The sequence below is a fragment of the Opisthocomus hoazin genome, chromosome 4, assembly GCF_030867145.1.
Source record: "Opisthocomus hoazin isolate bOpiHoa1 chromosome 4, bOpiHoa1.hap1, whole genome shotgun sequence".
NCBI classification, from domain to species: domain Eukaryota; kingdom Metazoa; phylum Chordata; class Aves; order Opisthocomiformes; family Opisthocomidae; genus Opisthocomus; species Opisthocomus hoazin.
In genome coordinates this window covers 36977994-37003581 of record NC_134417.1, presented here as the reverse complement: position 1 = coordinate 37003581, position 25588 = coordinate 36977994, and the positions used below count along the sequence as shown (strand labels likewise).

The 25588-nt window shown below is 40.7% G+C and overlaps 1 protein-coding gene across 2 annotated transcripts; it reads right to left on the bottom strand.

Annotated features, from left to right (window-relative positions):
* Positions 1-21103, bottom strand: INHBA (inhibin subunit beta A). 2 transcript variants are annotated; one of them, XM_009943042.2, is made up of 3 exons: positions 21035-21103; positions 17855-18375; positions 1-6946 (listed from the first exon to the last, which is right to left on the bottom strand). In XM_009943042.2, exons 2-3 carry the CDS (start codon positions 18240-18242, stop codon positions 6060-6062), a joined length of 1275 nt encoding a protein of 424 aa, XP_009941344.1. In that variant the 5' UTR covers positions 18243-18375; positions 21035-21103; the 3' UTR covers positions 1-6059. The 2 variants fall into 2 exon arrangements, with proteins under 2 accessions (XP_009941344.1, XP_009941345.1); XM_009943043.2 differs by lacking the exon at positions 21035-21103 and having other exon boundaries at positions 17855-18407.
* Between the last annotated feature and the right edge of the window lie 4485 nt (positions 21104-25588).

Below are 25588 nucleotides of genomic sequence, written 5' to 3'. Positions count from 1 at the left end.
TTTATTTCACTTGTGTTGTTGCTGCTGTTGTATAAGAAAGAGCAAAATAACAAAAAGAACAAAGTAAAATAAAATAGTAGCTGACCCAAACATTTTTAAAACTTTAGAAATCCTCTTCCAAATGCAAAGACTTTCTTTCTTTCTTTCTTTCTTTCTTTCTTTCTTTCTTTCTTTCTTTCTTTCTTTCTTTCTTTCTTTCTTTCTTTCTTTCTTTCTTTCTGTCTGTCTGTCTGTCTGTCTGTCTGTCTGTCTGTCTGTCTGTCTGCCTTTTCTTTGCATTGATTTGCACAAGCATTTTCTCTGTGAGCCAAACACATCTCTGGTATAACTTCACTGAAGTCACTGGACTTACACCAGAGGTGGTTTTGGTCCTCTGTCCTGGGTAAATACAGTAGGAATAAATTGGTCACGCAGGCAGAGTGTCTGGCAATAAGTGCACTGAGTGGTCCTGGCAAACCAATAGGAAAGACCTACAATAAAAATGCCAAACAGGTTTTTTAATTAACATAGGGCCTAAAAATCTACCGGGAGCTGCTGAATACTGCCGACTAACTGTACAAAGTATAGGTAGCATGCCTTCCAAATATCAAAATACCAGACGGAATGCCGTGAAAATAAATAACTTCTAATATAAACAAATGAGAACATATCAAACTGTTACCTCTTTAAACATAATGTAAATAAAAAAAATACCAGTCCTTCTACACAATAAATATTAAGAAACCATTGACATAGTTGAAATGTACTCATATAAATTAACAACTTTAATTACATTAGCCGAACAGACATTGGTTAAAGCACTGCATGTAGTATGCAAAATAATAATAATAATAATAATAATAATAATATCAACAACAAAACACAAAATGATAAAAACAAAATAGGCTTCATAATATCTTGGCTTTCATAATTTATATATATATGTATATACATATATATATAGTTGTGTGTGTATATATATACTGTAGAGATATATATAATATGTATATATACATACTTATATATATCTTCAACCCAACATCAATGTATTGTTTTTGAAAGTATTTAAATACAAAGGAACCCATGGAGAATTAACACAGATTCACTATTTCTCAAAAAATAAATAGCTATATAACCCAGAAGCGTTTTTTGTTTCTGCCCATGAAAATGTTGCTTATGCTTGTTCACGAAAGGTCAAATTATGGTTCTGTTTACTTGTACTGAAAACCTTTTTACTCCACATGTAATGCAGTGAGAGCAGATGGGGAGTAAAGCTTTTTTCAGTGTAAGGAGAGCGATTAGCATCTGATACTCATAGTGATGCACACTGTTGACATGAGGTTTGATTTAACGAGCTTAATTGTTTCCATCACCTCTCTTCTACCTACACTCCAGAAATAGATTTTGCTCACTTTATTGATGCTGACTGGTAACTTTCTAGGAAAGGAGACCCTCTGGAATCAACAGCATCGCTTACAGAATAAGGCACTATTCCACACGAGTAACTGTAGTCCATAAAATTTTTCATTTTGCACATAGACTTTACAGATGCCTGAACTTCTCTTCTTCAGAGATATTGCTGCTAGCTTCTACGTGGCCTTGTGGTGTCACAATTAAATGAACTTGGTGGCTTAAATATCAACTAAAGACAAAAAAGTAGGTATGTATAACGAAGTCCTGTCTCGCAATGATGTGCTAAGAGACTGTTTCTATTGAAGTCAATGACAAAACTCCCATTTCGTTCAGTTCTACAGTTTTGGGCCCTAGATCAGTATTCTGCTGTGACATATGGCTGCAGAATAGTTGCAAGCGTCTGTAAGCATTTCCTTTTGCTAAACCCCAAGAGTACAAATACATTCAGCCCTCCCGAAGAAACATCCTAACGTGCACTTCTGCCAGTTTCTTAGGCCTTGTATCCAGTGGGCATCTGACATGGAGAGGGGGAGAGACAACCAAATGTGGTCAATGCGAAGCAAAAAGATTGTGGAGGCACTAAACAAACACATTTCTGTGATTAAATATATACTGAAAATACAGTTGCAATATAAACAGGAAGTAGGATATATGGAAAGGAATGTGCTAGTAGATAAAAGCCTCTTTTTTTTTAGTATAGTCATACCTGAAATGAGAAGTAATTTTTGAGACTGCATGCCCTTGGACAACTGTTTAAATATGGTAACAATTTCTAATGCTATTTTAAGTACATACAGATTTAATTAAATCAAATTATCAGGGGTGGGGTGTTTTGCTGGAATCAGTCAGTCTTGATTAACATCCCGATTTCTTATTTTATCATATAGTTTTTCATTTCCCCCTACTTTAAATAACTCTGACCACAAATCAAAACCCCATGACTGAATCTAGGCACTGGGGGGAGAAACGTTTAAAATTTGTGACTAGTATACATACACAAATGAAAGCTAAAAAGCAGGGCATAGAACAGTTATTTCTTGGTTTGAAAACCTTCTGGTTTTGGTGTATCTGCAATGAAGCATGCTCACCACGTCCAAAATCTTATTTTCTTTCCTCGCTTGGAAGTTGTCTCAGGCTAGTTGCATGTTTTCCAGAGCCATTCCCCATTCACCACACAAAAGCTGGTATCAAAGTCAGCATTAGACTACTTTTTAAAGGCTATTTCTACTTTGGCCAGGAAAACTGTGAGCCTAAACTTACTCTGCTTGCAGCCAATGGGAGTTTTGCCATTGTCGTTTAGTCGAAGGTGCTGGGATTTCAGGTCTCCAATGCTCTCAGAACTGATCACATTTGAGAATAATTTTTACTAGTGTGAGCCATCTCACCTGCTTCCCTTGCCACTACGTTCGGAGATCAACCACAGTGCAAGCAGCCTGGTTTAAATAATTGAATGAAACAATGTTGGACATGGTGCCATTCATTTAAAATCCTTTCTCTGCCTTCTCACTGCCCACAGCAAAAGGAACCTGTGGATTCACCTAGGCTTACCGTAGTTTTACTACTCTTGTAAGGAAACCAGTAGACGTCAAAGAGCCTGTTGACATGAATAAGGGTTCTGGGACAATATGCATCCAATTTTAAGGCCAGGTCTAAAGCCCAGTGAAATAAAAATTGCTCTCTCAACACCTGTCACAGGCTATGTCCCTGCTGCTGCTGTTCCAGAGCCTGACTCTACTGCTAGAAAAATCAACAGTAGTTCTGCCACTTGCTTCAAATGAAGCAGGGTTAGGAACTTGATTTGTTTAAGTTATAAAGATAAATTAGTTGTGCATCTTTTTTTTTTTTTTATAATTTTCCTACTAGCATTTGGTATCCCTCCCTTTCCCCAGGAAGAAAACACAAAAAAACCCAACAAACTTCTGCAAATAATTTAAATCAGAAAGCCTTGATATTTTACAGAATACTTTAGTGACAAATTTAGTGTTTACCCAATTGTTATAATTCTTTGATTTTATTTTTTTTGCAAATTGCAAACAAGTCTGTAAAAAAATGCGTTGTATAAAAAGTACATAAACGTATAACCCATTAGCTGTACTATGCAATCTAAATACTGTGGAATAAATTAGATAGAAAACTTAGCTATATGCATGTATGTTGATATTTATTCGACAGAGGAAAGGGGTTTTTTTTTCCTTTTCTTTCTTTTTTCTTTTTTTTTCTTTTTTTTTTTAAATCTCTATCAATACGTACAAATACAGACATGTGCCCATGCGCACACACATATGCTCACACCAAGAACACCCACACACACACGCACACACAAACAGTTTTGGCTGACAAAAAATGAAGGCCCTGATTACACTGTTTTAACATAGTTGTCGCCATGAAGGTGCTAACACAGTATCCCTAGCCAATGTGACCGGGTTAAATTGTGCTATCTTTTTTTTTATTTTATTTTTTATTTTTTTTGTACAGACTGTGCTCTCAACGAGGTGGGGAACCATGTTAGTGCTTCTTTCCGTGAGAGGCCTTTTGAAGCCTGTCCCATCAGAAGGCAGCTAACAGGGGCTTTGTCCTGCAAACCTGTGAGAGTCCGAAGCTTCAGGCTCAGGGTTATCAAACTCAGTGTAAACAGGGCCTAAAGGTTTCTCCCATTCCCTCTTTGTCGTCTCCCCCTACCCAAAGACAAATGTAACTTTAACATTCTTTTAAATATGACAGCGATAGAATTTTTTTAAAAAACTATCTACCTATGCCCTATGGGTTGGACCCTTCAGGTTAGGTGTTGACACTGAAAATGAAGTCTTACAGGTAATGTGCAAACCCATTAAGAGTTGCCATGCTAGAGGGTGGTGGTTGAGACAGCCAGTCTTTCGCTGAAGACTGCATTTCAAACAGAAATCCTACCACAACTGCCATTTTCTCTATATTTGCAGGGCAAAGGTGGGCAGGGCCCAAAGCTGCTTGCAATTTTACATCCAGACTTTCTAAGTGTACACCAGCACTTTCGGTTTCTCTCATACAAATACCATTTTGAATGTGTAGCCTCCCACTTGGTAGTAACAAACAAAAAATCTTTTCACATACTGTGCTTTGCACACAAACATTCATTGTTTTAAGAACATTAAAGTGAAGCCAGAAGTGCTTATACCTTGTGTATACATACATATATACATCCAGAAATATATACATATATATATGTATATCCCTTGTATAAAGTTGTTTCCCAACAATGCACAGTTGCTGTGCCTCAGGGACAAGTCTTAGTGTTGTACATGCCAAAGAGTACAAGCATGATTAGATGGACCTCGGATCCAAGCACCTTGGATCCAGATCCCAGGGCTTTTCTGGGCTTGCTTCAAATGGCGATGTTCTGTTGAGGGCACTATCTGAATTTAACTGGTTAACAGATATTCTAGCCTGAATGTAATCAACCCGATGACCCTTAATTCAAACCCCAGCTTATTACAGGTGAATGGTACCAACCACAAACAGACCGTTTAGAGGCTCGCACAAATGTCTTTGGTGTATGTGTCTATTCATTTTAAGGTACAAAATAATAATAATTATTATAATAATAAAAATAGCTATTTTGTGTGCTGTAGCAGTTCTTGTATAGCTCACAATAAGTGCAGCTCTCAACCCCTCCCACACCCAACCACCCTCCCTTGCAAATATTTGTTAAATAAGGATTAGACAGGTCAGACACCATTGTAGTGCAAATAGTAAACGATTAAAAATTTTTTTTTTTACAAAATATAGAAATGTTTGGCTCCAGTAACTGGACAAACATGTTCCTTTCAAGTATCTCTCACTGAAGAATTTTTTTTAAAACAAGTTACTTCCATTTAAAAAAAAGTCTTTTTTTTTTTTCTTTCTTTCGCAGGTAAACAGTTTCAAACCAACTAGGTTGCATAGTTCTGACATTGTAAGCACCTTTACAAAATGTAACTTTTATTCTTTCATTCATTCTTTTTTTGTTCTCTTTTTTCATGTTTTTTCCTTTTTTCTTGTCTTTTTTTGTAAGTGTAGTGCAGAAGATGAAGGTGTATACACCTGCACAATATTGTCCCTTTACCAATGTTAAGTATACGTATGTGTATAGTGTCGGTATGTATATAAATATGTATATAAATACATAGCTATATATATATACACACAAACACTACACACCTACTCAGTTCCTCGGTAAATCTGGGGGGAAAGTGCCAGTGAATGTAGTGTTCATACACATGGCTTTTCAAGGAATTTCAATGACATTTTGGACTTAGTCCAAACTGCTGCAGGTTAGATGAGCTGCTACCACGGCTTGAACTGATGGGTAACTAAGGGAGAGAACATAACTCCCCTAGTCATAATTAATGTTTAATATATTATGTAGTAAGATAAGGAGCATACTGAAAGGAAGGGGAAATCCCCAACCCATACCACCATTCAGACGTATCTCATTCAAGCCCGGGTTCATGAAGCGTTCTTCCTTTTTATAGCTGAAGTCTTTTTTGATCCTTCGTAAGTTTTTTTTTTTTCTTTTTTTCTCTCTTTTGTTTTTGCTTTTACTTTTGATCATTGTTTCATTCAAAAAAGGTTGTACCACATCTGGTCTTTCCTCTTCTTGGGCTTTTGATACATCTTCTTCTCAACAAGAAGGATCTTGCGCACACATGTGTCTATGAACAGCCACACTCCTCCACAATCATATTCTGTATGTCTTTCTTAATGATGTTCTGGCCGTCGTCATAGTATAGCATGGACATGGGCCGCAGCTTGGTGGGCACGCAACATGACTTGAGGTTAGCAAAGGGGCTATGACCCCGCATGCGATAATGGTTGATGACAGTGGAGTGGAAAGATAATGATGAACCAGATGTGCCTGCTATATGGCTGGGGCACTCTCCTTCGCAGTAGTTGGCGTGATAACCTGTAGGTGCAATGATCCAGTCACTCCATCCTATGTCCTTGAAGCTGACAAAGAACTGCTTCTTGCAGCAGATGTTGACTTTGCCATCACACTCCAGGCCTCGTCTCCTCCGCCTGTGCTGGCGGTCCTCTGAGTGTCGAGCAAGCATCATCAGGAAAGGCCGATGTGATTGCTCCTTCTCTTCTTCTCCTGTGAATTCTCCAGCTTCCTTTTCTTTCCCTTCTCCATCATCTTCCTTTTTCTTCTTCTTGCCCAGTAGCACCAGGCTGGCTCCAGTCTCTTGGCACAGGTCACAGGCAATCCGCACGTCTAAAGAGCTCTTGCCTTGGTCCAGGAGTCTCTGGATGCTGCTGGAGACAGGAAAGATGTGCCAAGTGCTCTTACGGGTGTCCACTGCCTTTTCCGAAATCAGTGTCTCACACCTTTCACCTTTCAGCCCCCCGTCCTCCATATCTTCTGCTGCTTCAGAGTTGCCTTTTGCCTGCCGCTGCTGCTGAAACAGGCGGATGGTGACTTTTGTCCTGCTCCGGTTGGCCTTGGAGACCTTCAGGAAGAGCCACACTTCAGCATGTTCCACCACTGATAATTCACTGCCTTCCTTGGAAATCTCAAAGTGCAACATTTTCTTGGCTGTGCCTGATTTGGTAAATGGAAATAGACAGGAAGAACTTGTTAGTATGTCTGCTTGCATTCTGTTAAAGAGAATTCTGTTACTGTTGCCACAGTCATGAAGCTCCCTAGGTTTCCTACTTGGCTCTTTAAATTTTTATGATTCTTCTGCTCTAACCTTCCTCCACCTCATCCCTTCCTCAGGTATTGTGAAGATTGTCTCTTTAGAAAAGTATTTCTTTGCCTGTTGTTCTCCAGTATCATATTTTAACCACTGCATTTTGTTACAGTAATGATATAGTCATTTATGTAAAGCATCTCATGGCAAATAAGCATCAGTAGCTGCTAAGAGTTCATTTGCCTAAGCTATCTTTGTGATCACTGTTAGCTGAAAGGCAAAAATGCTTTGGTGATGACAGTCCATGACTATATGTACCACGCGCACACAAATCTGCACCTAATAGCTAAAGTTAGGGAGTGAGTTCCAGCCCTGCCAATTCTTTGGCGATGCTTTGGAAATTATGTGGGGAAGAGGTCTGCCCTTGATCCCTCCATAAAATGCCATTCTTCATATGCATCTTAAAATGCGTTGTAAATGTCAATTGTTTCAAAAACAGAGAAATACTAAAATATGAGTCTCAGCTTTGAGAGGTTTGCAGAGTTATATTGTCAAGAATTGCAGAATTGCAGTAGGTAGGCTCTTCATCCTGTGAGATGTTAGCTGTAGATCCTGTTCTTAATTTAACACGCTGTACTTGCTGTGATTATAGTAATGGTGAATACACTGAGAAATGAGCTAAAGAACTGTATAATTATGGGGATGGTTCTCTGGCATAATTGTATCAACTTGCTGAGATGTCATGATGATGATTATGATGGTGAGGGGGTGTTTCTCTGATACAGAGCTCATATCCCTGGCAGAAGTTGGAATGAATAATGAGGGCTGTTTAATGATTTGATCACTAGAGCATGGAAAAGTTAAGAGAGAATGAATTGGCTGGGGGATGGTGGTGGTGGTATTTTTTTAAGAGAGGTAATTTTCTATTTTCTTGACAAAAGGAAAAGCCGTGTTGGCATCTTCTGTTCTTTCTTAGCGTGGAGGCCAGGATGGACTGGGGTCACAGATTTGAAATGCACAGATATCTGACCTTACTGAGACAGAAACAGTCTTAATTTCCCATTGATATTATTCTTGAGGTACCCACGGTTGTTGACCCGGTTCTCTGTGCAGTGGTTCTGCTTGTCAGAGAACCAGAGCTTTGCACCCTAAAAAGGGAAAGTGGTGATCAAAACTGGATCACAAGTGGCTGGACACACACCGGAAAAATTGCTCTTATGGCAGCAAGGCACTCCTCCTTTCTTCCCATTGCCGCTGAACTCCGCTAGTCTGGACTCCCTGACCATCTCCCTGCTCACCTGTTCTCAGGTGAGACAGAAGTGCGGCAAAATCACCAGAGACATCGATCCCTTAGTCACCTGCAAATTCAAGCGTTCCTGCTTTCTAAAGTCAGTAAGCAAGCTGTGCTGCCCTTTGAGCTACCTGTTGCTTTCCTCCTCTGTGATGTGCTGGCCCTGGCACATGCAGCTTTCCCTGGTGGCATTCCTGGGTCAAGGAGACAGAGATTTCGGAATTACAGTGGCCAAAGGGCGCAGCATTTTGTTTCTGTTTTCCTTCTAAGCGGGAGTGTGAAATTGCAGACTTTAACTGTGGCTGAGACAGGGAAACACATGGTTTGTGTTAGCGGCTTCTCACAGACCTTGCTGATGCCGGTCTCTGAAGTGAGTTACATTAATCTCTCAGGGAGCTACGTGAACCTGTGGGACTGCGCCTTACAAAAGGAAGTGGCTTATAGAAAAGACAGAGCAAGGTGACCAGTACTGTGAGGCATGGTAAAGTTACTGGTTTTATATTATTTTTTAATTAAGAGTCATTCCATAATGACTGAAAGTTCATTAGTCAGCTCTTGCTGGCTAACATTATCTTTTTCCATTCTGGAAATGAAACTATGGCAAAGCTGCCAGCTGTGCTGGAGCAGAAGGCAGGTGGTAGGCATCAGTCCCACTCCTGCCTGGGTTTCAGAGCCCAGGGAGATGTACAATGACATTCCTCTAGTCCAGGGGAAGTCTGGTCCAAGAGGCTGGTTGCCTTCTACGCAGGGATGTTATAAAGAGCATTCTCTACGAGAATGGATACTTCTGAGGCCTGCAAGAACCATCCAGCCAACCTGTGGCTTCATTCCCCCAAGTCTCTCTTCTAAAGCAAGCTTCTAATTTTAGCTTATCCCTTTCCTTGGCACAGTCCCGATAAATCCTTTCTCAGGGGGACCTGGGCTTCAGGGGAACCTGAAGGCAGGTGACCTACCAGGAGTGGGTTGCTGCCTTCAGGACTGTCCATGCAATCCCTTCTGCTTGCTGTCCCTACCAAAGGAATCCTTGGGGGAAAAATTATGGTTTAGACCAAGAGGCGGAAATTGTTCTGGCACCAGCCGCCTCTTCCCAGCTGCTCTTTCCCAGAGTTCACAGGCTGGTGCGGGGAATAGGCATATATTCTGTGTTCCAGAGGTACCAAGCTGGGCACAGACAGCAGTTCTGGCACTAGGAGGGATCCTGTGCATGAGCAGATCAGCTCTGCTGGACATGAACGTGGAAAAGTGGCCCATTTATGTGATCTGAAGAAGGGAGCCAGGGTGTGCAGACCTGGCTCAACAGGGGAAGAAGCTGCGTGGCCCATCTGATCAGAAAAGCCAGGCAGCCTTGTGTTACAGAGTAAGCTAATGCTGTTAAGTGATAATGCACGATATTTCACATTTTGTTATTTCCATGCTAGTGGGAGCTGAAAATAGTTACAAAGTGACATATCTGCAACAGTAAATATTCATATTACCGTGTCCACTGGCCAGAAGTGTAGCAATGCAGCCACTCGTTTTGACAGATATTACATGAAAGAAACAGGACCTCAAGAACTCTCTTAATTAGTTTCTCATATATTCCTGTACGTGTGAAAGTCAAATTCTTCCTCATTACTAAAAATATTAGAACAGTACAGCGAAAATACAGGAGTACTTGCTTTTTCTTCACTTGAGGAAAGTGAGTTTGAGCAAGGTAGCGTAAGACCTAGCCTTATACAGGGATACCAGGCTTCCTGTCGGGTGTCAGCTACAGTAACAGTCTCTCTGGATGTGGTTAGCTACATTTGCACACACGAATGGCCGACTCTGATTCTAAAGAAAAAAGATGCAGGAAGCTCACATGAGCCTAATATCTCTGGATGAAACAAAATCCTGAGTCCTCGAACCTGCACAGCTAATAAAGGTTTCATAGCAATCAAAAACCCCCTTCCTTTTCACAGATCTTTTTAGAAGGAGACTGGGAATGGTGCAAAGTTGGGGATAAAAAGCATGCTTTCACGTTAGGAAAAATGAAGCTTTTCTGAATTCTCTCCACATTCACAACTAGTTTGTTACTATCACAAAGCACAAATGGTATGAATCCTGCAGTCTTTACGAGGTCGCTATATTCAGACAAGCTCATTTTGAAATCGGAGTCTGGCCTGTGCTAAAGCTGAATTGAGATCTCTGGATCTGGCTTATTATGATTACACATTCACTTTATAACAGGATCTTTATTTCCAAAAGGTTCGGTGCTACAATAAAATAAATTCTTCATGTGTTCTGAGACAAAAGAATCGCTGTAATTCATTTTCTTCAAATATTGCTTAGGGATTTAACAGTCTTTCCTTCTCGGTCTGAGTTAATAACCAGGTTCGAAGCTTTGGAAATATGTACTGTCCATCTAACTGAAAGTAAAAAGGACACCTTCCTGAAAGTTGAGGATGGTATCACTTCCATAATTACACTTCGTTTATCCTCTTGTCCTGCCTATTCATCTGCCACAGCTGATTTGCAAGGGTCTTTTTCCATTTCTAATCATCCTGCTCCTCCTGCCTGACTCCTGTGGAAAGACCCACAGCCCAACAGTGGTAATGCCTTCACTGCTTCCATGCTCATATAAACGGCGATGTCAACAGCCCGGATTGTTATCAGAGCAGAAGGCAGCTGAAAAAGGAGACGAGGGATTACTTTGGGCCCACTTTGATTGCTTTTCCTCGTCTCCCCTTCACAAAGCCTTGGAGAGGCCACCTCTCTGCTTCACTGCTGAGCAAAGCCCCTTCCGGGAAGGGGGCTGTGACGCTGAGGGAGCAGTCTAGCAGGGCGAGTGACACTGGCATATGCTGTGAGAAACGGTTAAAAATACAAGCCCAAAGAAGTAGTGCATATATGGTAAAAGGTTTAATGGAAGGAGTTACTGAATGGAAAGAAAGTGTAGCATCAGTATATATAGCACGAGAGTTTGCTCGTATCTGTTTTTCTCTTCAGTGGTGCTCACACACCTTTTTAGGAGAGAAGCTTGAATGTGCAAGCGGAGGGGCGCCTGCCCAGGTACCCTCCTCTCCACCTCCCGAAGGGCTGCTGGGGGCTCGTGCGTGGGACTCCGCGCTTGGCACCTGCTCCCGGGTGGCCCTTGGCGCGGGGGGCTCGGCAGGGCCCCTCGGGCCCCGGCACGGGGGGCTGGCGGGGCAGCCCTGCGTGGGGTGGCTGGTGCCGGGCTTGCGGACAGAGCCTGCTGCTCCAGCGCGCTCTTCCTCGGAGGTGAAGGATCCCTCCGTCGGTACCGCTGGCTCTAAAGGTGCCGCTGAAGGTCATTTATTTGCAACTTGCAGAGGGGTTCAAGACTGAGCCCTACTAGTTCAAGTGACATACTAGGTAGGGTCTAAGCTGTGCAGTTAAGAGGATTGTTTTTTGAGTAAAATGCTAAGATACTTAAAATTACTTTTTTTTTTTTTTAAACTGTATGCTGTTACATGATTAAGGCTGTTTTTTTCATAATGAAAGTGATTATCCTTTCTGACATTATAATGTGACTTATTCTTAATTTCTCTTAATACACAGTATTTAAATTTTCCTTTGAAAAGTGCTCACTGCGTAAGAAGGTGCTGTTACTTTAAATTTCCATGCTTCACTGCTGCTTCATTTTGAACCGTTTTTGCATTATACTGTAAGTGAACTGTTTTTCCATACAAAGCAAGCTTTTTTTTCCTTTTTTAGTTGCTAACTTTACTACTGCCTATGTTTAGATTTGGGGGAATTTGTACTGCGTGCCAATCTGTAATTACATTCAAAAGCATCCTTCTCTTTACTTCTCATTTCCGTTCCCCAGGAGACAGAAAAAAATAGGTTACTAGAAAGGTTCCTCTAAAGAGAGTGAAGAGAAGACCACGGTTATTGAGAGATAATTGCTCAAAATGTTTACTAATGAGTGACCACTAGAGTTAGGTGAATTGTTCACAGCGTAGAATTTATTCAGTGAATTTAGCACTGTTACCGTCTGGCAATTATCCCCTAGGCAGACTGATTATTACAAATGTGTTATTACCGCGATTAGACGGTGGCCGTTTCTGTGAATGCAGTTCAGCCTATGGATCACTGGCAAATGATTTATTGTAACTGTTCATCACCCCTCGTATTTGACTGGTCATCCAGGTTGCGTACTTTCGTTCCTGCTCCCTGACTGCCTGACTGTTGCCTCTTACAAAGGAAGGAGCAATTATAACACATATAACAAACACGTTATCTTTATGTTCACATACCCTTTGCTGAGAAGGAGATTTTTGCTGTAAGAAAAAATAAACCAAAAAAGAAAACCGAGAAAAAGAACTATTCCCCAAGCATTCATGGGGGGAAAAGCAGCAGCAACCTTATTTAAATATCTTCTCTTGAAAAGTTAACCCAAAGGGGCATTGACAAGGTCGTTCAGAATGTGAAATGATTCAGTTCTGGTGAACCTTGACTCTCCTCTGCTCTTTTGTCAGGAGGGAAGCACTTCACTTCCACAGCCTGGAGTTCTTTCCAAATTGAAAGCCCTTCCCCCACATGGCTTTAATATTTAGAAACAAAAAAGGTGTCTGATTGAAGTTTTTTGTTAGTTGATTTTTGCATGTATGTCTAACATAGCTCAAGCAAAATTAAAGGTCACTTGCACCAATAGCATATTTTGAAGTAAAAACAGTACCAAGTCTTTGTCTTTCATAAAAGAGAGAGCAATTTTTTTGTACATACAATAATTTTTTGTAAATTCTAAAATTCAGTGGATCAGAAGGTGCCAGTCTGTTTTCATTAAAATATTTCCTTTCTATGCACTGAAGCCCAAATCCCAGGCCCACTGAAATGAATAGCAAAACTTCCAATTGCTTCCAGTAAACTAAGCTTCAATCCTAAATCAGTCTTGCAAAGCTCTGTTGCATTAAGTGAGATTTGCCTTTCCATAGCCGTATCAACATCTCTAGATGAATCATTTACACATACGCAGTGTAGATACATCCTGCACACAGGAGAGCACATGAATGCCTATACCTATCTGCAGGAACATATTCATATTGCAAGGATGCAGGTACAGCCACGTGCGTATATAAGTGTGTCTGCCTTGGCATACCCGTACATACAGACATACCTGTGCTTATACACACACACAGGCAAACGCATGTTCTGATATTCCCAACTGCATTTGCATACAAAACTGTATGCATGGCTACACACAGAGATGGACACATACAGTACTTTCTCTCTCAGCTATCTTCTTCTAAACTGGTTCCAGCCTTCTCGGATTCATCTGTGCTTTTTCAAGTTGTTCTCAAACCAACCAACCTCCCCAGATTCTCACATTTTGTTACAGGGAAAGAGTTTAATACAGAATGGCTTTCTTCTTCTGGAAGTAACTTGCTTTCATTTGCTAAACTTGAAATCTTTGATATAGTATGCCAAAGAAAAAAAAAATCAAGGGGAAATAGGCATGTATTCTAAAAGCCAAGGAGACTGCATTAAAAAAAGATGTGAGAAAATCAGCTCAGATGATGATTCATGGTCACATTCTCAGTATCTTGTAAAAAATAATAATGATAATTTTGGATCTCTCTAGATTTCCAGAACTTCTAGCATCCATCAGTTTATCTTCTTCCCTTTTGCCTGTTTCCTTCCTGCATTATTTTACTTACAGTCTTCCACTCCAGTGAATGCCTGCCTTTTAAACAAACTAGAAGAGAGAAACAAGAGCTCCACTCAGAGAAGCTACAGATAAGCATAAAGATCTCTGGAATTCAGGATCCAATTAGGTAAAATAGGAGCTTGCTGGAAGGTTGCCTTCCGTGGAGCAAAAAGCCTTTGGAGTGTGCCCTCTCGTGGCCATTCTTTATTTAGCATGGGTATCTATACCATTAAATGCATTTGCCTTCAAAAGAAAACTGATTAAATTACTTGCCAAGGCATAAACCACCCATCCTATTTGTTTCCTCCTGAACTGCCAGCCTGGATGTATAGGCATAGGTATCTTCTCGGGAAAAGGCGTGAGTGTGTGTGCACATGTATCTGCATATGAAAGTAGGTGTCACATGATCATCAGTTCACCTTGAATTCAGGATGAAGTGACACAAAAAGGTGTAAGTGGTCTAAATAGCTGTCAGACTTCTCATTTTTTTCCTGACAGTTCTCCTAGCCGTAAGCCTTTGCATTTCAGTATTTCCATCCAGTAATTCCTATCACCTTCTCGGGGGCTGATGCTAGCAACTCATTTCATTGGTAGTTTAGTTGCCAGGATCAAATTCACTTGGCAAAATCCCAGGTCTGCCTAATAAGCTATCTACTTAAAATAATGAAAGAGTTAGTAGCCTACTAGATTTTATGAGCATTAGGTATCTCAGTTATAGAACCTGTTGAATTTGCTTGTCGCAAAGTTATATGACCCCTCTCCTCAAAAGACTATTTTTAAGACCTTGAAGTAACCCACAGAGCTCTGGCACAGCTACCCTCGCAGCAGAACTAATCGAGGTTAGTAATCTTAGTTTGATACGCAAGTAGAAAATCATTTTCGTGTTTTACTTGTAAGAGTGCCAGAGGACAGTAGGGTGCATTTGTAAACTTTTGCCTAATACTCGCGGTCATTAGTTTTGCAAAGATCTGCCTGGATTTGTTAGCTGTGAAAACTACCTGCCAACTATTTTGCTGATTTCCTGGACCTAACTACACCTGTCCTTCAGACAAGCTCATTGCATTTAGTTTCCCCTCTAATGGTCTGGAGCCTGTGCTCGTTTGAATTTTGTCTGTTTTTGAAAATAGCGGTCTCAGGCCAGAGTCACGTGCACAAGGCACTGTTTGTTCATTCACTCTATTTTATTGTATGTCCGAGGCTACAGCTGATGAAGGATGGAAATACAACTTTTTAATGCAGGCAAGTAGTAAATGCAGCTTCTGAAATGTAGGGGGAATGGCTGGCCTAAGTCAAGTCATACACAAAGAAACAGAAAGGTTAAAGTCTTATTTCTCTTTCCATAGACCTTTATTTGATACAATGTGAGATGTTTCCATTCATTTTCATTGACATGCTATTGCCCTCTTTCGAGACAGAGCAAGTTTCACATTAAAAGCAGGAAGAACATTAACCTGACTGTGAAGGAACGTGTTTATTCTCCTGCTTGGTGTTTCGAACTTATTCATACTCTTCCCAGTTCCCACAAAGTGAGAAGTGGGGACTGTCCATGTGGCTATATTCTGTTCCTGTCTATTTAACTCATACTTTCTACACGACATGTCACTTGCCTTCTTTTTGCCTCACTTTCCTCAACGGGAAAAATAATACTGCTTTAATATTTGACACGCAGTACTGCTGGTGCATGAGTGGAAGTAGAGTTTACTTGAGTTTTTGCAGCATTGGCACCTGTAAAGTGTGGTAGATCCTCTGAAGTTAGCAAGAGACCCAATATGAATGGGCATAGATGAAAAATACGTTTTAGCAGTCTGAAGTTACCCCACAGAGTGGAGTTACCACTTGTGTTATAAGCCCAAACCCTAGAGCTCGGTTTCTGGGTTGCTGATTGCTCCTGTCTCCTCCCAAACCAACGTCTGGCAGGTATGGGGAAAAGGGCCGGAGCAGCCCTCCTGCCTTGGCTTCCAGCATGGGCTTGGCATGAAGGTGGACAAGAGCAGCAGGGGAGAAAAGGCACGGGAACACAGCAGATGCCCTGGCCCTTCAGCTGCACAACTCCATAGCATAAGTCTTCTTAAATTAATTTGGCTGGCAGGGGCAGAACAGGGCTATGTAAATCAAACTCGGTGACGTGTTAGCGTTGGGCAGTCTGCGGCAGGGGGGACCAGTGGCTGGACTGTTGGCCAGCGTGCGGGCAGTGGCACGATTTTCGCTGCTCACGTGACCCCGCGAGCCAATGGCTTCAGGAGCCGCCGTTGGAGGGTGTCGTACTGAGCAGGCATATATCAAATTCCAAATTCCTTTGTGTCAGAGCTCAGGAGAGACAATAATGTGTTTACAAATGATTGGGACTCACACAGTGAAGAGAAACCACTGCTCATGCCATATGTATTTCACTGTGCTCAGAGCAAGCTGCTGAAAACCAGGTGGGGAATCCGACGCACAGATAGCTGAGAGATTACCTTGCTTTTCAAAACTCATTTCTAAACTAACATCGAGCTGCCCCTGCTTCTAATGACCACTGGCATTGACACCTTCTGTCTGCTTTCTGAAGCGGAGGGGACGGAAAAACCAAAAAGCCCGAGCTTTCACACAGAGAACTGATAGTGTGTATATTGACAAGGACTCCAAAGGCAAGGGCTCTTTGTACAGTTGGAAATCAGACAGCCAGCAGGAATGTCTGCTCTTAAAAGCATGCACACTTCTTGTGCATGGCTTCCCTGCAAACAGAACATCTGAGTCAACAGGTTTTCAGGACTGGAAACTCTGAGTGTTGTCTTAATTGTTTATACTGCTGCAGCAAACTTTTAAACAAAAATGCTTGGAGTTCCTTTGCATACTTTGCCTACCATATGCTGTACCAAACAAAACAATGACATTCTTTTAAAACCATCTTGGCAACAGAAAAAATGCTTTGGCTAGACAGCATCATAAAAAGTTGCTGTTAGTTAGATGATAGAGTTATTGCAAGACACTGCTATTGATGCATGTATAAACATACTCATATATACTAACAGATAAATATGCACATACATATACATTGAATTAGAACGGTTTCTGGTCCTATTCATGTAGGAACAAGACAGTAAAGTACAACTTTAGAGCTGTTTCCTATAGGCAGTTGATGTGAGTCTTAAGCCATTACTCAGTAAACATCTATATTCTGAGCTCTCGCTGTGTGAGAGTTAGGGAAAACAGGACTGTGAAAGAGTTCAAAATATACCCTACCAAGGTTGCATTTTTTTGGCAGGAGCATTTTCAGAACAGAATCTTTTTTTTCCAGTATGCAGAAGTCTGCATTACAAATTGGATCAGCTACAGCAACTTGTCCGGTTCTATCGAAGTCATCTGACAGTCCCTGCAACTCTTTATTGCCAGAGATGTGCTGTTAAATTAAAAAAGAGTAAAAATAAAAGCCCTCTCACTTCTAAAAGTTAAAGCTTTTTCATCTGATTTTATAACTTCCACTATAATTTTTACATGAAAGGGTTGTTTCTCAAGTAGTTTGCAGCTCACTTTCTGTCTTGATAAACTCCCTAAAAGGCTTCAGCCCTTTTTCTTTCACCATCAGCTCTGCAATCCAGCACTTTACTGCAAATACTCTGGCTTCACAGGCACAGTTTGGAGGAGCCCGCTGCAGCCTGACTTTCTGCTCGAGATTGGTGAGAGAGCTTCCTCCCTGTGTGGCTGTCTGTGCTTAGCAAGTGTAATCTGTAGCCAAGACTTAGTCAGAAAAATCAAATTCCTTCAGAGTCCTGTCCCCCCATCCCATTCCTCCTTCTCCCTTCCCCCAAGTCTCATCCCACAACCTTGCAGAAAACATTATTGCTGAGGAGAAGAAAAGAAGTTAACTGCAGTTCTGGCACAAAGGATATTTTACAGTTTTGTTTTTCAAGCACTCACCTGATTCCGCAAAGGTGATGATTTCTGAGGTTTGCTCCACAACTTCATTCATTTCGGCTCTTCTTCCAACATCATCCTCTATTTCCACATAACCATCCTCTCCCACCTTTCCCACGTGGAGTTTTTTGATGGCGTTTAAAAGTGCTGCCTTGGGCACCGGCTGGGTGATATTAGGTCTGTCCCTCAAGTGCAACATGTTCAGTATGTGCTTCTTTACTGCTTCCACCATCTCAGGCTGGGAGCTGGGCACATCCTTCGAGAGCGTGGCGAGGGCACATGATGGACAGTCAGTGACTGAACTGTGCCCCTCGGATCCTGGGGTTGGGGAACTCCTCACTATAATCCAGCAAAGCACCAACAAAAATCCTCTCTTCCAAAGCAAAGGCATCCTGGCAGCAAAAGTTGTTGTGATTCCCTTTTTAAAAGGCCCTGCTTTTCCTCCCCCTTCACGCACAGTTTTTTTGGGGCTGGTTTGGTTTGTTTGTTTGTTTGTTTGTTTTTCCTTCTCTTCAGCAAATTCTCTGGAACAAGAACCAAAAGTTTTCTGTGAAGTTTTGTCTGCAGGTTCCCTCTCTGAATGCAATAAGTGCTGTAGATGTTTGTGGCTGTCAGGGAGAAGAGTTCTGACTCTGTCTCAGAGTAGGAGAGAGACACAGAGAGAGGGAGAGAGAGAGAGAGGACGGATTGGCCTAAAGTGAGTGAGTGAATGAGAGAGGGAGGGAGTTTTGTCTGTGAGTAAAGGCTATGATTAGGAAGGGGGAGGAACAGGCAGGCTGGCTTCCTTATGCTCATTGCTCCCCTAACACACACCTCTCTTCAAATATCACTACTTGTGGTTTCTGCCCTCCCCCCTTTCTAAATTCTGGTTTTGTTCCTGTAAATTTACTTTTTTTTCCTCTCTGTTTGACCATCGTGGCTCCCCCCCGGCTGTCATTCCCCCTCCCCCTCCCTTTTTTTTCCCTTTTTTTTGTTTTGTTTTGTTTGTTCTATTCCTTCAACAGTATCACTGGCTTAACTAAACAGAGGAAACACGAATGAATGAAAAGAGTGAAACCTTTTTATTAGCAAGCACCTTGCTCTTGGTCCTGCCTGGTATTGTTAGGGATAGCAGGAGATGTTAAATACCTTGTGGATGAGATGAGGATGAGGGCAGAGGCTCACAATATTTTGGGCAGAACATTATTCTGCCCTGAGGAGAAGAGAAAAGATCTTTTCTACTCACTTCTAAATGCTAGAGGTTATCAACGCTGGCAAGAGATCTGACGGGAGCAAAAGAACACTGTTGTTTGGAGGGCTGTATAATACATGATACGCTCTCCAGCTGCAATACATGGTCAGGCACTGAAAGCCTAAGCAGGAGCTGGTACTGGACGTATCTGTGACGTGCTAAGGTAGTGCCCTTGCACCAGAAATATCCCCACTTCTATACTAGTCTGTGCCTAGAAGTTCTCAGGCAGACATATTTAGGTTCGGGGTTAATCAAGTAATGTCCGGAAAATGCTTTGAAGGTGAAAATTGTTCCATGTCATCTGGCCAAATCATACGTACTCCTGACTCAGGCAAATCCCTCCTGAATGCCAATAATAATTCTGTCTGAGTGAAGGCTGAGTAGGATCTTCTACATTTGGCCCATTGTTATTAGAAGGCACTTTTTTTTTTTTCATTCAGTTAAACCCCACAGAGCAACCATAATATTAGAATAAGACACTGAGAATGAAAAGCAATCTAAAACACTGCTAAAAGCCAGAGTTTCAACCAGTGTTGGTAGACCCTTGCCAGTTTATGCCCTTGAGGGTTTTGGTCTGCAGTGAAAAGGCATTCTCTGTGTCACTGCCATGCCTGCATGTTGCCTTTACTTTCTGTAGGCTCTCCGTTCTGTTCCTTACCCAGCAAGGGTGATGTTAGCAAACTCCCTCACATTGGAAGGTGGTAGTGGAAAATGAGCAAACTAATAGACTCCTGACTTTTGAGGTTCTTCACCTCCAGACTTTAACGTGTACAGATTTTCTTAGAACAGCTTCTGCTTTTTTAGTATTTACCCTCTTTCTTTTCCTTCCTTTCATTCTTACTCTCTCACATCTCTGTCTTCTCAGGTGTGCCTACCTCCTACCCAGCAAATACTGCACTTTCACTGTATTACTATCAACCATTGCATTTTAGTGGAAAGGAGTAATTTATAAATACAACCATTGTAAGGTCTCTGATTTCTATGAGATGACTACAGGCACATGGGCTGAGAGACAGGCAAGGAATTAGGGTAAATGAAACATACAGAAGTAATTGAACAATCAACCAAAGTTTTACAAATGTTATATATTGCAAGTCCTTTTCAATTAAGCTCTTTTATAAGTCTTTCACTGTTATAAGGCATCCACAGTACACCCTCATCTGTGTTTTACTGACCTCAGTTGCTATACTCTTATATACTGTTACACTTACAGGTCTGTCAGCATTATAAACCCTGCAGCCATTCTTATAAACACATCTTTGTAACACAAACCTCGCTATAATACATCTAAATTTCTTGGATCTGGTGAACAGCCCAAAGTCTATTGTAATTATACGAAGTCTGAAAGTCAGCGTGAAATAGAACTAAAAGTTTAATTGGATGAAAACATAATTTCAGATTAAAATATGCATTCATGATTAGATGTACTAACAGATGACATAATTAAAGGGGTTATTTATAGTTCTAATATAGCACCTATCCCAACAGTGTCTGCTGAAAAGTAAGGGATAGGCATAAATCAATATAAAATACAGATATGTGGGTTCTTGCTGTGGGATATACATTGCTTGCCATATATAACAGGTACACTTACCACAGACAATCTCTATTACATATAGGTATAACATATTTTACTTGCATGCCATGATGATGACAGATTTAACATTAAAGCATAACTTTCTAAAAACCACGGTTTTCTAAAAGTAAGTCTGCTGATACCGCTGATACACAGTTCATTTGTACTTACATACATACACATATATATATGTACAAAAATACACATTGTTTGAATAAGTACAGAAATAGTGGTTCACACTCTTTCTGTAAAATGACCTGAGCTGCAAAGCTCTGTATATGCATTCATTCAGTATAGCCCTAACAGTATGCAACAGCATGCACAGGAATTAAAAGTTTCAGTTTGAAAAGAAAAAAAAGCTGATTTAAAGTTTTACCTCTCTAGTCCTGACTCTCAGAAGAAGACTGCTGTATTGTGCATTAAGAACTGCTGAAGTTCCTCTTTGTGGTATTTATAATGCGAAGCTTTATACTGTACTTCTCATGTGTACACTCACATATAATGTCTGTCAAAAGTAAGTGGGCCGGATCACTGTGCTGGATTGGTTAATCCTGTTACATCAGCAATTGACTGGTTTTCCTGTATGAGACATACTTCTGGTAATTATCTAATGGAAACTCCTAATTGTCTAGCATGACAAAATATCGTGGATTCAACTTGTAGTGGTGATCTCTGTATCCATTTAAAGAATAGAACTTCAAATCAGACTGAAAGCAAACATGATGAGTCAGGAAGACACGCTCCAGCTTGTTTTATTGCATAGCTAGATATAGATATTATTAGATGTAGATATCACTGATTTAGTTCAAATACAGCATTTTCCAGATACTAAATAACTAGTTTGCAAATTGTCGTCTTCTTCTTTCATACTTAAGGATATACCAGATAATCTATTTGCAAATTTGGATTCTTATCAAATTCAGGAAAATGCATTTGATTAAGAATCTTTTTGCTGTGGATGAGCTTTTTTAATTCGATCTTTGTGTAAATATGTCCTTCTGTTAACTTAGGGATCCCTTTAAAGCTCTTAAAAAGTGAATCATATTGTTCTTGTCCAAGTGTCCTGGCTTCTTGACGTGCAGATTGCATCACACCATTAAAAACTGTTTAGACATCTAAAAATAAGTTACAGTGAATGACAGGTCACATTTGTTGCAAGTGTGATATTAATACACATAGAATAAAATAAAATGCAATTTTCATTTCAGTTTACATTTGTGAAAATCAGAAATAGCTGTATGCCAATTAGACAGTACAAAAGTAATATATGTAAGGTCAAAAGTAAATCCAAAATCCATCTCCTTTCTTAAGCACACATAATAGCTTGCTTTATGTGGTACCGTTTATGACAAATGGCATGATCATGCAGTCTTTACTCATTCAAAACACCCACTGATTACCAGAAAATCCCCATCCTTCAGATTTTTTTTTTGGCCTGAATCGTACTTTTAATTGTATTTTTATGTCCTGTTGGTAATGTAAGTTTAATCTGTCTTGGAATATGGCTAAGCTGGATCAGGGAAGAAAGATGTAAAATTTTCAACTTACGGTGATACCAGGGAGTCCTTATAGCAGCATTGGTTCCAACCGGTGCGTGTGCTGTATTCACACAACAGCTTTGGTAGAATGAGCAAAAAATCAGGAGATAATGGGAAACATATGACCAGATAGGTTGTTTTGTTTCCCAGGTTTAATATGCATATAATAAGTTTTCAGGCTGCAATATGCTGTGGGCTGAAGCCTCTTGAAACAGGTTTCAGTAGCTTTCCTGCAATCTGACGTTGGTGGTTTCAGTTGTTATAAAGCCGAGCTTTTATTCCTCCCCCCCACCCCCCCCCCTTCAGGGACACTGAGACATGCTTGAAGAAACAAATAACAAGCATACACATACCTAGTTATTTGCAGGACCGTATTTTTAGCGGGGATCCTAAAAGTGAGTTTTGGCAGAGGACTTTTCCAGCACGGAATTCTGTGTTTCTCAGGACCAGACTGAGTTTGGTTTTAACTGGCACCCTAAAACTCTTTGAAATTAGCTGCATACTGGTAGTGCAGTGACTGTTGTAATTTGGCAGCAGGCGTATACTCAGCAAGAGATCCTGTACTGCACTGGTTTTACAGAGAGTGGAAAAATTGCCCTGAAAGCACCGGAGTTACCGTCTCCTTGGACTCCGAGTAGCGCTGCGCTCCGCTCGCAGCAGCCGGTGCGAGGGCTGCTGACCCTCGCGCCCCAACTGATGCGGCACCCGGCCGGTCCGTAGCTTCTCCCGCAATGGCAGCGGGTCAGAGGATCCTGAGCGCGGCGGTGTGTGGTCTGTGACAAAAAGAGAAGGCTACCGAGTGGAGCACAGCAAACACGTACGTGATTTATAGTGCAGGATAACTTCGGAAGGGAGATTAGGAGAAGTGAAAAGCATTATTCATTTCAGAGCATGCTCCCTATTGCCTCGGGGAATTTGTGTATAGCTTTACCAAAGGCCTAATGAAAGCTTTACTCAGTGACTAATTTTTTTTCACACCTATTTCTCTTTATAAATATTTTTCTCCTCACCCCTCCACTTCTTTTCATTTTGTTGAACACAGCAACACCTGCTGGCAGTGGTCCGGGAGTACTGCTGGAAAGACCCACTGATCTAACTCTTCAGACCAGCTGCCATTAAGCACTGCCAAGCCATATTAATGAGCTGCCTCTATTTTTACCCCTTCCTGCCAGAAAGGGCAATTGCTCTCGGGAAAGACTGTAGCTAGTTTTTTTTCTTTCTTTCTTTCTTTTTTTTCTGGCAGCTTCAGAATCCAGATAATCGTTGTTCATTTAGTGAAGTTGGGATTTCTAACTTAAATTCTGATACCACTGATTGAGACCATGTAAAGCATCGGAGTGATGCCGAGCCTATCTTGCTGGCTTACAGACATATTTTAGTTCCCTGCTGGATCAGAGATAATTAAAGGAATAAGACTGAGAGAGCAAGGTTAGTATTCCAGCAACCTGTCTCTTTTTTTCCTAATCGTGGATTTTATCTTACAAACCATTAAAACAAATGGCCCAGCGCCACTTCATTATTCACCTAGTGGAGACTGTGTGACTTACTGGCTATTTTGGAATCCCAGATTGCACACAGCAGTATTTGTGGGTCTCTATTCCTGCTTTGAAGAGCAGTCACCAGAAAACACATTGGCACAGATTTCTCTGCAAATCAGCTGGAATCTCACTCTGTTGTACCTTATTTTACTGTAATAGCACAAAAGATATGCCAGGAACTTATATTTAGAAGTTTTATGTCTCTGCTTTTATGTAAGTGGACCAATTAAGGCCAGTCTTCCTGTTGATGCTAACTAATGCTTATGTGCTGTTTAGAGGGGCCAGTGATTTCAATCACAATTAGTGGGCAGGTCAAAAAATAAAGTTCATCTGAGGATAAGAACTTGGTCTACTAGAGGGTGGGGTAAAGAGTAGCTTTCAAGTTCTCGCCTTTTTTTTTTTGAATATTAATGGATGACACTTTTTGCAGGGGGGCAGGATAGGTATAAATGTTCTGTTTTAAGAGAATCCTATGTAAAGTCAATCTAAATAACAGAAGCAAGAATGTTAATTTTCTTTCTAAACTATACCTATGTCTTCTGCCATGCCATTCCTTGATCTTTTTTCTTGCCAACTCATGGAACAGTGAGCTGTTTCTTTAACAGGGATATTTTAATGTCCATGTTATTTTAGCATATGTGTTGCCATTTTACACTTACAAATAAAAACCAGGAGATATGAATACATTAGCCAGGTGACACAGATGATGTTATTAGTGTAAGATTATATGTCACAAATGTGTTCTGTAATCGGAACTTGTTCAAAACATTGCATTTGGAGGAAAACCTATTTACAAAAAGAATTTTCTTATAGAGCATGAATTTAAGTTATAACTGTAGAGGGTAGTCCAAAGAACTAAAGTTGTTCACACAACTTGTTCATTTGACAGGCAATTTTTCAGTACATTACTGGAGAAGTAATTTTTTTTTTTCCTTGAAGAACAGCTCTGTAGTGTGTAAAATGTCTTGAGTGATGCTGTCTTCAAAGACATTTCCAGAGATTATGATTAGAGTCACATCAGTGATTTAAATTGAACAGAGAGGGAGGTCCAGATGACAGATCCTATGTGGTTCCAAGTAGGGTGAAAAATTTATGGCTAAAGTTGGAGCACCATTTGATATTTATAGGTGAATTAAAGCTATTATTAGAAGGTAGATTCCACTAAATTAATTTGCACGTTGTGAAAGCTTCGACTGTTGCACAAAACATGCGTCAAAATAATTCCTTATGTAATTGTACTTTGATCAGTGGAGTTTTATCAAGGATATATTTGGGCCAGCTGCAAAATAGTGGGGAATGGTTTTATTTCTCTGACAAGCCCTGAATTCTCTGTTCTGTCTTTCTTTTACTAAAGTTAGTCAAATCACAGCACACACAGTGGTCTAAGTAGACTCCTGTTATCTTTTAGCTTTTATGGCAAATTCTCGATGCCACTGAAGTTGTGCTGACTGTGAGAGCAGAAGTCAGTTGAATCAAGCTTTAAATTTGAAGGTTAATATTAACCATTGGTGGATAGAAAGAGAAACAAGAAAATGGGTCTTAGATAAAAGCTGCTCAGATGATCATTCACTGACGTACTTCCCAAAGTAATATTGTCTGTGGGTTTTAGAAAGACTTACAAGTCTGTTTGCAAGAGGAGGGCTGGACTCTTAGTTAATGTAGATCGGGGTAGCTCTCTTGACTTCAGAGACCGGGTTACATCAGTAGAAAGTCTGATCTAGAGTCCTTTTTTTTGTTTAACTTCTTATTAATGTCTGGTTTTTGGGCTTTCCTTTTAAAAACAGATCCTGTTTTTCATTCGTAAGAAAGGTCCAATTTTGTCCTGTTTTAGCTCCCTCAATGATGGGGCTACGT

Bases quoted from the DNA above. Each gene is read 5' to 3' on its own strand.
- INHBA (XM_009943042.2), bottom strand. From the start codon at position 18,242: ATGCCTTTGCTTTGGAAGAGAGGATTTTTGTTGGTGCTTTGCTGGATT. The intron at 6,947-17,854 runs GTGAGTGCTTGA...TTACCAAATCAG, and splicing joins CATCACCTTTGCGGAATCAG to GCACAGCCAAGAAAATGTTG.